This window comes from Emydura macquarii, unplaced genomic scaffold (genome assembly GCF_026122565.2).
Source record: "Emydura macquarii macquarii isolate MOO-44397 ecotype Brisbane River unplaced genomic scaffold, CSIRO-AGI_Emac_v2 contig_2422, whole genome shotgun sequence".
Classification (NCBI taxonomy): domain Eukaryota; kingdom Metazoa; phylum Chordata; order Testudines; family Chelidae; genus Emydura; species Emydura macquarii.
Window position 1 is genome coordinate 33,009,844 of NW_027132559.1, and position 14,893 is coordinate 33,024,736.

Sequence of the window (14,893 nt, forward strand, 5' to 3'; positions counted from 1 at the left end):
AGGACCTTAGACGTAGTTTGACTCCCAGCACCCAAGAAACTAAGGTTCTTTGAATCATATTACCATCAGAGAAATCATCTTGCAGTATATTACATAAATAATTTCCCCCTCTAAAAAATCTGCAGTCTTGAAGACAATAGTTTAAAAACTATTGAGGATTCAAGCATACACAAGTTAGATACTATATTCAGCTATATTTCTTTTCCCTTTCCAAATACACTTTCATATAGTCATAATCAGATAAAGCTATAGTGGCTGTACCAATTAAAATATATATTGGATTTTTATATGGAATGTAAATATAATGGAAATGCAAATAGGCCCTTAACTAGATCAGTGTTGTTAAACATTAATATAATATGAATTTTCTTTTCATTTTTTTAATGTGTGTGTGTGTGTGTGTATATATATATATATATATATATATATATATATATATATATATTTCAGTGCAACACAACTGTAGTGAAATAATTTATTTTGTACAATAACTTAACTGAAAGAAGAGAGATGGAGATGTGGCACTATTTCTCAAAAGAATCTATAATGCTGTCAAAAAAATTCAGCAACAAAGATTTGTGATGACACGAAGAGAGCAAAACAATACATTTCTGAACCAACTCATGATATTTGAAGTTACCAGATTCATATGGGACTGTAAGTACCCAGAATTTAGTTGAGTAACAGAAACAGCCCAATACGTGCCCGCATTTAGGTTCCTAAATTATGAAGAGGATGACTTTATGATGCAGAAAACAGAATCTGACCAAAAGAGAGACTGACTTCTTTCTGAGCTTGAATAAGAGGGAAAAAAAAGGAAATTTGGGGTCAGCGAACATAAAAATTTGACAGAATAAGGAAAGAGTTCACCAACAGCAGCAGTAATAAAAGAGTATTAAATTTCAAGAGAATAACTTTTGGAGAATTAAGAATATAATATGCAATGTACAGTGGGAGAAACGTCTCATTCCACAAGTATAGAAGAATGCCAGAGGACCCTTAAAAAAACCTAATAGAGGCACACCAGAGTAAGAAAAATAAGGATGAGAGAAACAAGAAGTGGCTAAGATGGCTTCATAAGGAACTGCTCAAATATCTTAGGTTAAAAAAATCTGTACTGGAAATTAAAAAGTAGCAGGCAATCAAACAAGAATATTCAGTCAGTCAACACTCTTATAGAAAAGATAAGGACTAGCAATAAACATAATAAAGTTAATGATAACCAAAGTAATAGAGTAAAAAGGGCTTTTAGAAGTATATCAGGAGCAAAAAGCCCACTAAAGAGAAAATTGGTCAGCTAATAAAGTTAGCTGGAGATAAAATTAATTACTACAAAATGGTTAAATGGCTGAATTTCCCTTTCCTCTCTATCCTTCAATAAATTTAGACAATTAGGAAGTAATAAAAATGTTGTAAAATAACCTTATAAAATCTCAAAAAGCAAAAATACTGGGAAAATGTGAACATGTATAAATGTGAACATATATGGGACTTTGCATCCTAACTAACATGTTAAATACATTATCCAATGAATATATTTTTGGAAAGTCACAGAGAACTGCAGAAATTCAGAAGTCTGAAAAGCAAGTGAGGTACTGGTTTTCAAAAAAGGAAAGAGACGTGATCCTGGCAATGTCTATCTAGTATATATAATTTCTGACCCCTAGTAAACTACTGAAGAAAGAAAATCATTTATTTTTTAGTGGATAATGTAACCATGAGTAACAAGCAATTACTATGAGTAACAAACAGAAGAGAGCATGCTAGAGAAATGTGATTCGTTTACCACAGAATTACATTTGGATTTTAGTAAAACATTCAAACAGCATCAAGAAATCGTCCACACAAAATTAATTCAATTAGGCATGAGTATAACATGCAATATTATTCAGTCAAATAGACAGAAAGATGGTGAAAGATGGTCTTTCACAAAGAAAGTGATTTTAAAAACAAAACACTGAGTGGGAGAAAGATGTCTGGAACAGTACCGAAGGCACTGACCTAAAGTATTGGTTCCCAAACTTTTTAGTATGGCGATGCAACAACTGCATTTTGTCTGATTTTGTGACCAACAATGGATCCAACTTTGGAAGGGGAGAGGCATACAAAATAATAGTTCCAGAGGGGTAGCCGTGTTAGTCTGTATATTAAATTTGTTAGTCTTTAAAGTGCTACAGATCTCTTGTTTTTTTTACAAAATAATAGATTAGTGTCGTTCTCCACCACCATCTCCTCCTCCTTGCCACACTGAGAGGGCATTGGCCACCTGCAGCAGCACTCTCCGCCCTGGCACCACAACCCTAATATTGGCTCTGTGAGGCGAGGAGGCCCCTGGGAGACAAGTGAAGGTTTGGAGGGCGAGCCTGCCTCTCACTCACCTTACAGCAGTGACTCTTGTCTCGCAGGCCGGGGCCTGGCTTCCTGCTCTGGATGTTGTGACTTCATGCAAAGGATTGCAGTGCCACTCAGGTTTGGCCCAGCCACCCTTCCATCATGACAGAGGGGCGGCTGAACCAAATTTAAGCAGGTGGCATTGCAACCTGGTGCAGGGGGTTGCAGTGCTGCCAGGTTTGACCCAGCCACACTATGAGACAGGAGCCACCACTGCAGAGTTAAGTGCAGGGCCTCTTATCTGCATTGGGCCCATAAACCTAGAACCTTTCTGTGACCCACTCTCAGGTCACAGCCCATTGTTTGGGAAATATGATCTAAGGTCTCATCTTATTTTAAATCTACATCTTGCATCAAGGAGAGAAAGGAATTATGCTAGAGACTATAACTAAGTGACGAGATGAAATTAAGAAAGGAATAATATAGGTTGAATCTGAGTAGGGCTTCTGTTTTTTAAGATTTAACAACTTCATTTTTAGGGGGTTTCTTTTAGCAATTTTTGAGTTTTATATAGATCAGGGCTTTTTTTATATATATAACTGTAATGAGTAATGTATACCATATTCATTACTCATGTACTATGATGACTAATCTCTTTGTAATGTTTCCTAGATTGCTTTAATATAATGCTCTTTCTAACAGCATTAGTTAAAGCACAGTAGGGATCTCAGTAGGTTCTATATGGATCAATTAATGCATAACATACATTAGTGTGCTTTAGAAATCACAGCACCATAGTCTGCATTACTGCTCCGGAAAAATAAGCCCCTAGAAATAAGTAACCATTTCTGGGGATTTTCTGGTGTTTATTTGATAAACAGAGCACCTGTACAGTAACTGGAATTCCTTAAGATGTTTTGTACCTATGAGTGATCCACTTCAAGTGTGTGCACACCTTCGCACTTCCAATCAGAGATTTTTGTCAGCAATGTCTGCACCGTATATATCCTTATCCTCTGGAGTCCAAGGGCACATAGGGAAAGGAGGACCTGCCCCTGCCGCGTCAGTTTTTTCTCAAACACAATTTCCACAGGAAAGGACTCTGAAGCAGAGGGGAAGGAGGACAGGCAGTGGAGCAGCCATAGGGACAAAATAACATGAAGAACTCCAATTACTGTACACATAAGTAACCTCCCCTTCTTCAAGATGTTGTCTGTATGGGTGCTCCACTTCAGGTGACTCCTGAGGAGCACTCCAACTATGGGGGATGCTGAGGAGATGGATTCCGTACAGAGCCTCGCCAAAGGCTGCACCTGCTCTGGAAGCATAGTGCTGGGAAAATTTGTGCACAGAAGACCATGTGGCAGCTTTGCAAATGTCTGTGAGAGGTCTGTTCTTAAGTAGGGCTATAGAGGCAGATTGCGCTCTGTTGGAATGGGCAGTCACCGTAGGTGGGGGATGCACTCCAGAAGCTTTGTAACATGCTAAAATGTATCATGAGACCCATTTCAATAACTTTTGGTTGGAAATTGTTCATCCCTTCATTCTCTCTTTGAAGTCTTGGGTGGAGTCTACGAGAAGCTCTGAATGTCTGAGTCCTATCACGCTAGAAAGCAAGGGCTGTTTTCACATCCAGAGTATGAAGACAGGCTTCTTCCCTTGAAGTATGAGGGTTTGGGGTAAAAAAAATTGGTAACAATGTCCTGGTTGATGTGGTAGTTGAGCAGAAGTGCCAGCATTTCAAATTAGACAATGTTGTGAAGAGGTTTATCTCTGGGAAGCCTCAGGTGAGACAAATTTCCTCAAAGACCAGATTGCTCAGCTCCCATTCATGGTCCTGGCAGAAATGCCTGCTCAGGGTGTCTGTTATGGTATTTTGTGAAGACTCTCGGTGCGGTCAAAAGATGGAAGGGAAGAACTTGGTACTGGTAGCAGTCATTACCAATGATGAATTATAAGGAGGTCTATGAGTCGGATGCATAACTATATGGAAATATGCATCCTGGAGATTGAGGGCCTCAAACCAGTACTCTGTATCTAATGATGGAATCATCACAGCTAGCATTAGCATCCTGAATTGCTGTGTCTGGATGAAAGTATTTAGAGTCCTGAAATCCAGGATCGGACTCCATCTCCTTTTTTCTTAAGTACAATTAGAACCCTTCTGATCAAGTTGGAAGGAACAGATTTGATCATCCCCACAAGCAGAAGAGATTAGGAAACCCTTGTGTGAAGAGTCCCTGAAAATGGATGGGGAGTTGGGAGTTAGAGGGAGCTGAATTGGATGGTGTAACCAGACAAAACTACTTCTAATATTCATCTGTCTGACATTATATGCTCCCAAGAAGGTATAGGGTGGGTGGAAGGTAGGACAATGCAGTGTAGATCCATACAGTGTGGTGATTCATGACCCTAAGTAAAAAGTCAAAATGGCTACTTGGAAAAAGTCATTGACGAGGAGGTAACAGCAGATGATGGGCCCTTTTTGTGGAATCTGGAACTTCTTGGGTGGCTCTGCCGGTTTTTGGGAGGTTTGAAACTGAACTGGGTGAGACCACTGGGGTATCTGAGGCTTACTATATTTTATCTTTGACACAGGGATATGGATGCCTAGAGATCACAGGGTTGTTGAGAGAATGGAGGGATTCATCTGTAGCATCACTGAAGAGCTTGGGATCTTCTAAAGGAAGATCCTCCACTGTATTTTGTACCTTCCTGGGGAGTCTGGAGGATTGCAACCATGAAGCTCAATGTATGTCTGTGGCGTCAGTCATAGAATGAGAGGCTGTATCAGCTGCATCAAGAGAAGATCACAGAAAAGTTCTGGCAATCATCTGGCCTTCCTTCTGTGATGAGGTCTTGAAACAAGTCCTTCTGGTCTTGAGGCAAATAATAAAGTGGGAGATTTGCTATGATTCATATATTCATACTTTGCCATCAAGACATGATACTTGGCTCGGTGAGGAGAGGAGGCCCTCAGGGGACAAGCGGGTGTTTGGAGGGTGAGCCTGCCTCACATTCACCCTGCAGCAGCACCCAAAGAGTAGCTTTTGTGGCCGAGAAGATCCAGACATTTAAATTCTTTGTTATGAGGAGTTGGTCTGGCTTGATGAGGTCTTTTCTCTCATTAATGGCTTTAACTACCAGAGATGTTGGGCTGGAATGGGAAAAAAGATACTCTGAACCCTTGGCTGGTACACAGTACAGTACAGTCTTCTCGCATGTAGCTGGAATGGTAGCAGGTGTTTGCCATATTGTAAAGGCTGGTAACAACATGGCATCATTAATAGATAAGGCTATCTTGCCTTGAGAAGTATACAAAATGTCCACCAGTGAGCTTCGTACTTCTTCTATTTTCTCCAAGGGGATTTGAAAAGCCTCAGCTATTCTCTTCATTAGTTCTTGGAAAATATTGCAGTCATCTGCATAGGATGGTGGAGGATGCATAACTCCCTCATTTAGTGAGGAAGAGGATTTATTAGATGGCAATGGCTTCTCCTCTGCCCTTATCTCTTGTTTTTTGGAGGGTTTTTGTGGGAAGAGGGTCCCAGGGTACTGGTGGCTGCTGCTCTTAGCAGGTTCTCTTGCATGAAGATACTCTATAGAGCTGATCCCAGTAAAGGGCCAAAGGTTCCAGAAAGCCCAATATAGCAGGGCATAAGTTAACGGAGAGGGACCCCAAGGGTGCTCTTAACAAGGCCAAAAGAACTGATTCCTGAAGTCTCATTCTCTGGATATACAACAGAAGAGGGAACCTGGAATGGAAAGGTAGTGGTACCTGGATGGAAATGTCCAAGTTCAAGGAAGCACCCAGCAGAGGGGCCAGAGGTGTTGGTACCAGAGGCTGTGTACTGGTGATCAAACTGTTATCCATAGCTGCATTGGTCCTGGTGGCCAAGTTCTTGTGTCACAGGTGGTAGCACCAGAAGATACGTTGATATTGGTAGGAAATTTCTTTTGGCACCTTTCAGCAGATGGTATTTGGGTTCTTCCGACACTCAAAGATCTTCTTGAGAGTAGAATGTGGTCGGTAACGGCAATCCGGGGCACTGTTCCTCAGATTGAAAGGTACTGAACTGTGGAGATATTACAGATGGATAGTCTGTTCACTTTTATGTCTGTGGCCTGAAGAAGAAGGTTGTTGGGGTCGAGGACTGTTTCTCTGAGGAGTCCTGTGCTTGAAGGATTCCGATATAACGGTGTCACATGAGGTTCTTTGCTGAGAGGTTTCTCAGTAGGCAGCATGTTGGAAGTCCTTTTTGGCAGTATAGGCATCTTGATGCCCAAGAAGGTAGTAGCCTCAGCAGTACTCATACTGGGACACAAGGTCTCCTTACTCCCTGATCTTTGGGGCTACTTCTTTTTTTAAGCTCCCAATCAGAGTCTTTTCTTCTTGGAAAGCTTTGAAGTCTCTGAGTCTGCCCATGGTCTCTGCTTACTGGAGCCAGAGAAGTTACTTAAGTGCTAAGAAGCTGAAGCTTTTGTACGGGAAGAAGAGGGTAATTCACACCCCAAAGAGGTGGCAGGTCTCAAAAAATACTTCATAAGGGGCTATTTCAATTTGTCCTCCCTCAGCTTCATGGACATGCTCTTGAAAATGCAGCAGACTTTGTACTTTGATGGCATGTGAGACTCTCTAAAGCAGTGGAGGCAGCTAGAATGCCTATGGCAGGTCCGGCAGGGTTTGAAGCCTGGGCTTTTGGCATAACCCGAGGAGAGAAGGCTGCAAAAAACAGGAGTCAAGGGCAGCAGAGGCCTTGATTGTGAAAGAAAGGGGTGGGGGCATGAAAGCCAGTGCAGGGGGGAAATAAAAACAAACTAAAATAAAAGAATAATAGTCATAAAAAAAGAAAAAAAAAACCAACCAAGTTATGATAGATAAGCAACCTTTTTATCAACACAAACATTTTGTCTCTAGCTGCACAGAGTTGAGAAGGAACTGGAGCAGTGGCAGGTCTGCCCCTCCCTATACGCCTTTGGACCAGAGCATGAAAATGTGTAAGGTGCAGGCGCACACCCAAGGACATTGTTGACAAAAATTTCTGATTGAAAGCACACAGATGTGCATATACTTGAAGCAAAGCACCAAGAAGGACAACAACTTGAAGAAGAAAGAACAGTTACTTACCTCGTAACTGTTGTTCTTCAAGATGTGTTGCTCATGTCCTTTCTGAATTAGATGTATGCACGCCACATGCACTGGTGCCAGAAATTCTTCCCCTAGTGGCATACTTAGGGCGAGCTCTAGCGCCCTCTGCAGTGGTGCGAGTACATGCTTGTATATAGGGCGCTGCCGGTCCCTCTCCCTTCCAGTTCCTTCTTGCCAGAACTCTGAGTGAAAGGAGGGTGGGTTGTGGAATGGACATGAGCAACACATCTTGAAGAACAATAGTTACAAGATAAGTAACCGTTCTTTCTTCAAGTGCTTGCTCATGTCCATTCTGAATTAGGTGACTTACCAGCAGTACCTTTGGAGGAGGGTAGGAGTTCATGACCATGACAATTGCAACACCGCTCTTCCAAACCCCCCATAATCCTGAGCTTGCTGTGTGAGGGCATAATGGGACGCAAATGTATGGACCAAAGACCATGTAGCAGCTCTGCAAATATCCTCAAGGAGCACATGAGCCAGAAAAGCCACTGAAGATGCTTGCGCTCTCATAGAATGGCCTGACAGCAATGCTGGGGGCACTGTCCCTGCATGTTCGTAGCAGACTCAAATGCAAGCCGTGATCCACGATGAGATACACTGTGAGGAAATCTGACAACTTTTCATACGCTCAGCAACCACAATGAAGAGCTGTGTCGAGTGATGGAAGGGCTTGCTCTTGTCAATGTAGAATGCTAGAACCCTTACATTGAGAGAGTGGAGGCGCCTCTCCTTGCTGGAGTTGTGCGGCTTTTGGATAAAAAACTGGCAGAAAAATGTCCTGGTTGACATGGAAGTGGGAGACTACTTTTGGCAGAAACACTGGGTGTGGGCGTAATTGAACCTTATCTTTGTAAAAAACTGTGCAGGGAAGATCTGAGGTTAGGGCTCTAATCTCTGATACCCTCCTCTCTGAGGTGATGGCCACCAGAAATGCTACCTTCTATGACAGGTGCATGAGTGAGCACAAATCCAGGGGCTCGAAGGGGGGGCCAGTGAGCTGGGGAAGGCTGAGGTTCAGATCCCATTGAGGAATCGGGTCTCGGATCAGAGGAAAGAGCCTCTTCCGTCCCCATAGGAACCTACCTGCCATTTCATGTGAGAAGATCGTCTTACCTTGGACAGGAGGGTGGAAGGCCGAAATTGCCGTCAGGTGCACCTTAACTGACAAAAAGGCCAGGCCTTCCTGTTTTAGATGGAACAAACAGGACAGGCGCTTTTGTTGGAAAGATGTTTTGATTCGCGGCCCAGCAGGTAAAAATGCTTCCATTTAGCATGATAGGATGCCCTCGTGGATAGTTTCCTAGTTTCCAACAGAATTTTTTTAACCTGAGCTGAATATAGATGTTCCTCTATACGTAACAATGCAGTTTCCACACTGACAAGTGCAAGGAAGCCAGGTCCGGGTGCAACAGCTGATCCTGGTCCTGGAAAAGGAGGTCTTGCTGTAGCCGGAGCTTCCAAGGATAGGCCACTGATAATTCCAGCAGCATGCCACACCAATGTTGGCAAGGCCATGCCGGGGCTACCAGGATGACCCAAGCCCTGTCTTTTTTGATCTTTATGAAGACCTTGTGCAACAATGGGATTGGGAGAAAGGCATACATGAGGCTGCTCGATCATGAGAGGAGAAATGTGTTAGTCAGGGAAGCTTTGTCGAGCCTGTAAAAGGTGCAAAAGAGATTGCACTTCCTGTTCTCAATGGTCACGAAGAGGTCCACCTGGGGAGTGCCCCACTTTCGGAAGATGGAGTCCGTCACCTCTGGATGTAGCAACCACTCATGGTGAGATCAGAAGGACCTGCTTAGGCGATCTGCTAAAGCATTTCTGGCTCTGGGAAGGTGCACTGCCTCCAGCTGAATACTGTGGTTCACGCAGAGGTCCCAAAGATGCAAGACCTCTCATCAGAGGGTCGAGGATCTGGCTCCCCCTTGCCTATTGATGTAGTACATCACCACCGTGTTGTCCATGAGAACCAGCATGGTCTTGTTGGAGAGGTGAGTGAGGAATACTTCGCACTCCAGATGCACCGCTTTGAATTCTTTTACATTGATGTGGAGAGCTGTCTCGTCCTTGGACCAGAGACCTTGAGTTTGAAGTGCTTCAAGGTGAGCTCCCCACCCAAGATCCGATGCAACTGAAACCAATAATAGCATTGGCCTCAGGGCCATGAATGGAACTCCTACCATCACGTGTTGAGGATTCATCCACCAGGACAGAGAGGTGAGTATCCGTGCGGGAATGGTGAGTATGGGGAGTATACTGATGCCAGCCATATTTGCAATGGTCTGAGATGTAGTCGGGTGTTCTGGACCACAAAAGTGCATGCTGCCATGTGCCCCAGGAGGCTGAGGCACACCCTCGCCGTGGTAAGTGGCAGACAGTCAACAGACTGGCTATAAGATCTGAAATGGCCCAAAATATGGCCTCTGGTAGGAGTGCCTTGGCTTGTGTAGCGTCTAGGACTGCTCCAATTAACTCTATCCTCTGAACCGGTATGAGCGTTGACTTCTGCTCGTTTATCAGTAGGCCAAGAGCTCGATAGGTGTCTCGCACTACCTCTGTGCCATGCTGGACTTGCAACCTCGACTGACCACGGATAAGCCAGTCGTTCAGGTAAGGGAAGACCTGTATTCATTGACACCTGAGGTGGATTGCCACCCCAGGCATGCATTTGGTGAATATGCGTGGCGCCGTGGATAGACCGAATGAGAGCACCGTAAACTGGAAGTACTGATTGTCCACTGTGAAGTGCAGGAAAATGAAAATATGGAAATAGGTGTCTTGAAGGTCGAGGGTGGCATACAAGGCCCCTGGATCCAGAGAGGGAATAATAGCAGCTAGGGAGACCCTGCGGAACTTCAATTTTTTGAGGTATTTGTTGAGGTTTCGCAGGTGCAAAATAGGCCTGAGCCCATTTTTTGCCTTTGGGATTAAAAAATAACAGGAATAGAAGCCTCTCACGCTCATTAGCTGCTGCGACCATCAGGGGTAAATGTATAAGTACTTGAAGCCCTTGGCTGGCACATAATATTTCTTTTCTGCCCATTTAGACGTGGGGGGCAGCGAGGCTGGGGTCTGCCACAGTGCCTTGGCTAGTTTTAACACCCCCTTGTGGACTGGGAGGGCTATCCTAGACGGGGCTGCAGATGCCAGAATGCTGAAAAGCTCATCGACCGGTTCCTTGAGCTCCTCTATCTTAAACCCTAAGTTGCTCGTCATCCATTTTAACAAGTCCTGGTGGGCCGTGAAGTCATCCAGAGGGGTGAATGTGGAGGGCCCTGCTACTGCCTTATCCAGAGAAGAGTCATCCTGAGGGGGTACCGGATCCATTTCCCTGGGCAGGGTAGCCTTTGATTGACTGGCTGAAGGTGCCCCTTCCTGCTCCGAGTCCACATCTAAGTCCGGTGCCGCTCCCTGGGCTACCAAAGAATGTGGTACCGAGGTCCCCATTGCTGAATAAGCCTGTGGAACCCCCATGTGTTCCAAAACTGCCAGGGACCAGGCCACTGCTCCTGCGGCCAAGAACCCATCTGGAGCAGCATGAGAAAACCAGTCGGCTGGCAGACAGGCTGTCTCTTTGAAGGGACTACTACTTCTCCCTCCGAGTCCGAGTAAGTGTCTCTGGGTGACTATGGAGGAGCTAACACAGCTTGCCTCTGCACCTCCTCTTGAATCCCAGGGAGCAGTGCTGGGAGCCCTCATGTTTGGAGTCCCGTGACCGCATTTTGTCCTTAGGTTTCCTGTAAGGTCTTGGCAAGAGGTGCCAGGGCTCCAGGGACTTGTCTCAGGAGTCGGATTGGTGCTGTGGTCTCGGAGAACGGTGGTGCTCTGGTGACCTGTGCCGTCATTCCAGGGATCGGTGCTGGAGCTCTGAGGCACGGTCCAGAGACTGTAGGTGGGATCCCGACCCCTCATGATGTGCCTCTCAGCAACCCGCACCAAAGTTGTTTGAAGTGTTTAGGAGAAGCACACATGCTGGAAAAGTGCAAAATTTGCAAAAGTTTTTGTCCTCAAACAAGAAAAGACAGACACATTAGACTCAGGGCCATTCTGATGGAATTGGCACTTAGACTAGCATCAGAACCACGGTCAGACTCGGCGCCAAGCACTACAGCATCGACAACAAGCACTCGCCTGGAACCGGTGGCCGCTCAGCACCAATTGATGTCTCTGGTGCCGAAGAAACATTCAAAGAAGGGCCACGCTGAGAGGGGTTGCTCACCGGTACCAAAACTGGTTAAGAGAACAGGGACATCAGTGAGACCTGCATCGGGCTACTTGTCTCCATCGGCACTGGAGGGATCTCTGGCTGTATGGGAGTTGAGCCCAGCACCCGTACCACTGCCAACCTTGGGAAGTGTCAGAGGGCCCCTTCACCTGGTGGTTCCCATCATACCTGAAGCATTCCAGGCGATAAAGGACCTCCTAGCAGCTCTGGTGTGCCTACACCTAAAGAAGGGAGGCCTGCGCACTATGAGCTGACTACCCCTTTGGGGAATTCGTCGAGGGGAAAGCCGGCACTGGAACTGTCCCCCCTAGCAAGGAGCTGATTACCAGATGGTCAGCGGTCACCGGGCCAACAGTACCAGTTCCTGGAGCCACTGGCTTCTTTCAAGAAGCACAGGGTTTAAACCGTGGGGAATTAGGGCGTGCCCCAAGCCTGGGATAAACTAAACTAAACCAAACCACTAAACTAGCTATTAAACTAATAAGAGGACAACAACTATGTACACTAGATTAACGAACGAACAAACCACTAGGACTATGAATACTTGTAAGAGCAAGAGAGCATTCCAGCACTGTCACAGGCAGTAAGAGGGAACTGGAAGGGAGGGGGCTGGCAGCGCTTTATATAAGAGCGCTTACACGCGCCACTGCAGAGGGCGCTAGAGCCAACCCTACGAATACCACTAGGGGAAAAATTTCTGGCATCGGTGCATGTGGTGCACACACATCTCATTTAGAATGGACATAGCAAAGACTTGAAGAAGAAACAGTGATTCAATTTTTTTTCCCCCCCAGTCAGGGGTGTTTTATTGGTATTGATTGGTTAAAATAAAAAAATCAGAAGCTCTAAACAGGAGGGAAGCTTCCTGACAGTAAATTATATTGGATTCTGGGATAATTTCACAGAGAAAGTGCTGAAAGCCTTATTGCTTGGGACAGTTAAAACTCACTGGACAGAGTATGGGAACAATTCTGCACTGTTAGGAGATATTCTTCTCTCTCTCTAATTTCTATGATTTTATCATTTTAAGTTCAGATTCACTACTGCTAGAATTAGCACGCTACAATGTATTAAAACTATCCAATTCACTGGAGTTCCATGTAAGGACATTCCATTATCACCTTGTGGGATGAAATCCAAAATGCTTAGCCAGCTCCTAAGTATACACACACCTGTTCTTTATGACTTACCAAAGGGCTATACGACTGTTAAAATAGAAGATAAAATCTCACTATATTCACCCAAATTGCTTTCTACATGAGATACAAAACATTAGGCCAGTTTCTCCTCTTGCTTACCCTAGTTTAAATCAGAAGCGCCTCTGCTGAGGGCTTGTAGACAAGAACATTTAGTTCATGGCAAGCTGGAATAGTGAATCTACCCTGCACTATCCTGCTGTGCTCTAACTGTCTCTGTGCACCTTACTAACGCACATTAACAAACAGTTAATGCATGTCAACAGAGTTCACAGCAGACAAGCCCTGAAATACACTAAAGTACAATGGATGAAAGTCAGTGGAGAATCAGGTTCATCATCTATTTCAGGAGGAGGAGAAGTGTTGATATTAGTTTAGAAAGCAGCATAAAGCTAGAACTGTTCAAGTATGGAAAATATAGGAAATGTTGGTTCTTATTCCACCTTGTCTTATCAATATAGTGCTGCAAGTCACTTGTCTAAAATACTTGCAGATCCAGCAAGCACTGCATTGTATTAGAAAAGGGTTATGGCTCAGTGTGTGATCGGAAAGGTTGCATTTACACATACTCAGGCTTAGTACACACCGGAAATTCAGCGGCAGTCAACGGGAGTTATGCAAGTCATGCACAATAGCTTGCATAACTCCCATTGACTTCCTAACTTTCCTTTAGAACGCCGTCTCCATGTGCTGCACCCACGGGAAATGCGTTCCCGTCGACACAGTGCTACACCTTTTGAGGCGGTGGTTTAATTGACTCAACTTCCGGATCGATTAAGCAGGTCCTTCACAGCCGCTCAATCGATCCGGATAGTTCGATCTGACGGTGGCAAATTTGCCGCCATCAGTGTGTACATACCCTCAGTGAACTCACAGCTTCATTAGTTTGAAAAAAATAAACTTCAGAAATGAAGCATTATTCAGCAGATAGCACCAAAATTCAACCTATGATATATATATCTCATATATACAAGACAGTACATAAATTAAGTAAGCATGCTGAGATGCAACTCAGATGTCTGCATCCTGATGGGGTGGAAGAAGATCAGGAGTACTTAAAGACAGCAAAGTATGCATTATTAGATAAGCAAATGCAGGCCAAAATAATTCTAACATTTTCTTAACAGAATGTGGGATCCACAAAAGAACTGAGAAATAATAATTAGTTTTGAAGGTTAGAACACTATATTCTATTAATGCCTAAAGATAACTGTTCTTTAAAATCTACAAATATAAACTAGGATGCTGCAAAAGATTTCAAAAGAATGTACTTTGTTGTCTGTTGTGATTTCAAGTTGCTGTTGCAGTTTTGTAATTTGTTCAGTAAGATGATCTATTTCCTGCTCCTTTTCCTGCATGATCTGAGCAAGTTTCCCAGCTACTAGACAATGATCCTTTATGGATGCATCTTCAGTTTTCTGGATCGTTAGTCCCAATCTTTCCATTTCATCCTACCAAAAAAAACCCATAGCGTGATATAATTATATGTATCCTTTTCTGAATATTCTTCAATTAATAGGTTGTTTAAATGATAGCAGATTACATGTAATAAAGAATGGCTATATGAAATTTTTAATATTTTCTAAATTGAACAGTACAACATTTGAGACATCAAATGGAATTAAAGATCTTGGTTTTACCCCAGAATGAATTTATTCTGGGTAATCAGGAATTAAACTGCAGTCTTGTCTGTCTGATAATTACCTTAAATAATTTATTCTCTTGTTCAAGTTCTTGAAGATGTGTAGTGGATTCCTTTCTCTGGATTTCTAACTGCATATGCAATTGTTGAACTTCTTCATTTTTGTTTTCTAATTCCTCTCGAAACTGCTCCAGTTGTTCTTCGAGGTTTGTGATCTGCATATCCAAAATGTGAATCAAAGGGGTTAACATACATACAGCATATATCGGGGATCAGTTTTGTTCATAAAAATAACAGAATTTTACTCAGATAAGATTTGTGTTCACCAATATTCTGGCCATGTT

General features: G+C 43.8%; 1 protein-coding gene across 7 annotated transcripts in view; it reads right to left on the reverse strand.

Annotated features, from left to right (window-relative positions):
• Nucleotides 1–14,893, reverse strand: part of AKAP9 (A-kinase anchoring protein 9) — a 221,984-nt gene that overhangs the window by 37,088 nt on the left and 170,003 nt on the right. For all 7 annotated transcript variants that reach the window (XM_067562218.1, XM_067562216.1, XM_067562217.1 and 4 more), the window contains 2 exons: nt 14,612–14,764; nt 14,179–14,358 (listed from right to left, as the gene is read on the reverse strand). In XM_067562218.1, coding sequence (XP_067418319.1) covers nt 14,179–14,358; nt 14,612–14,764 — 333 coding nt within the window. The remainder of the gene's footprint in view (nt 1–14,178; nt 14,359–14,611; nt 14,765–14,893) is intronic.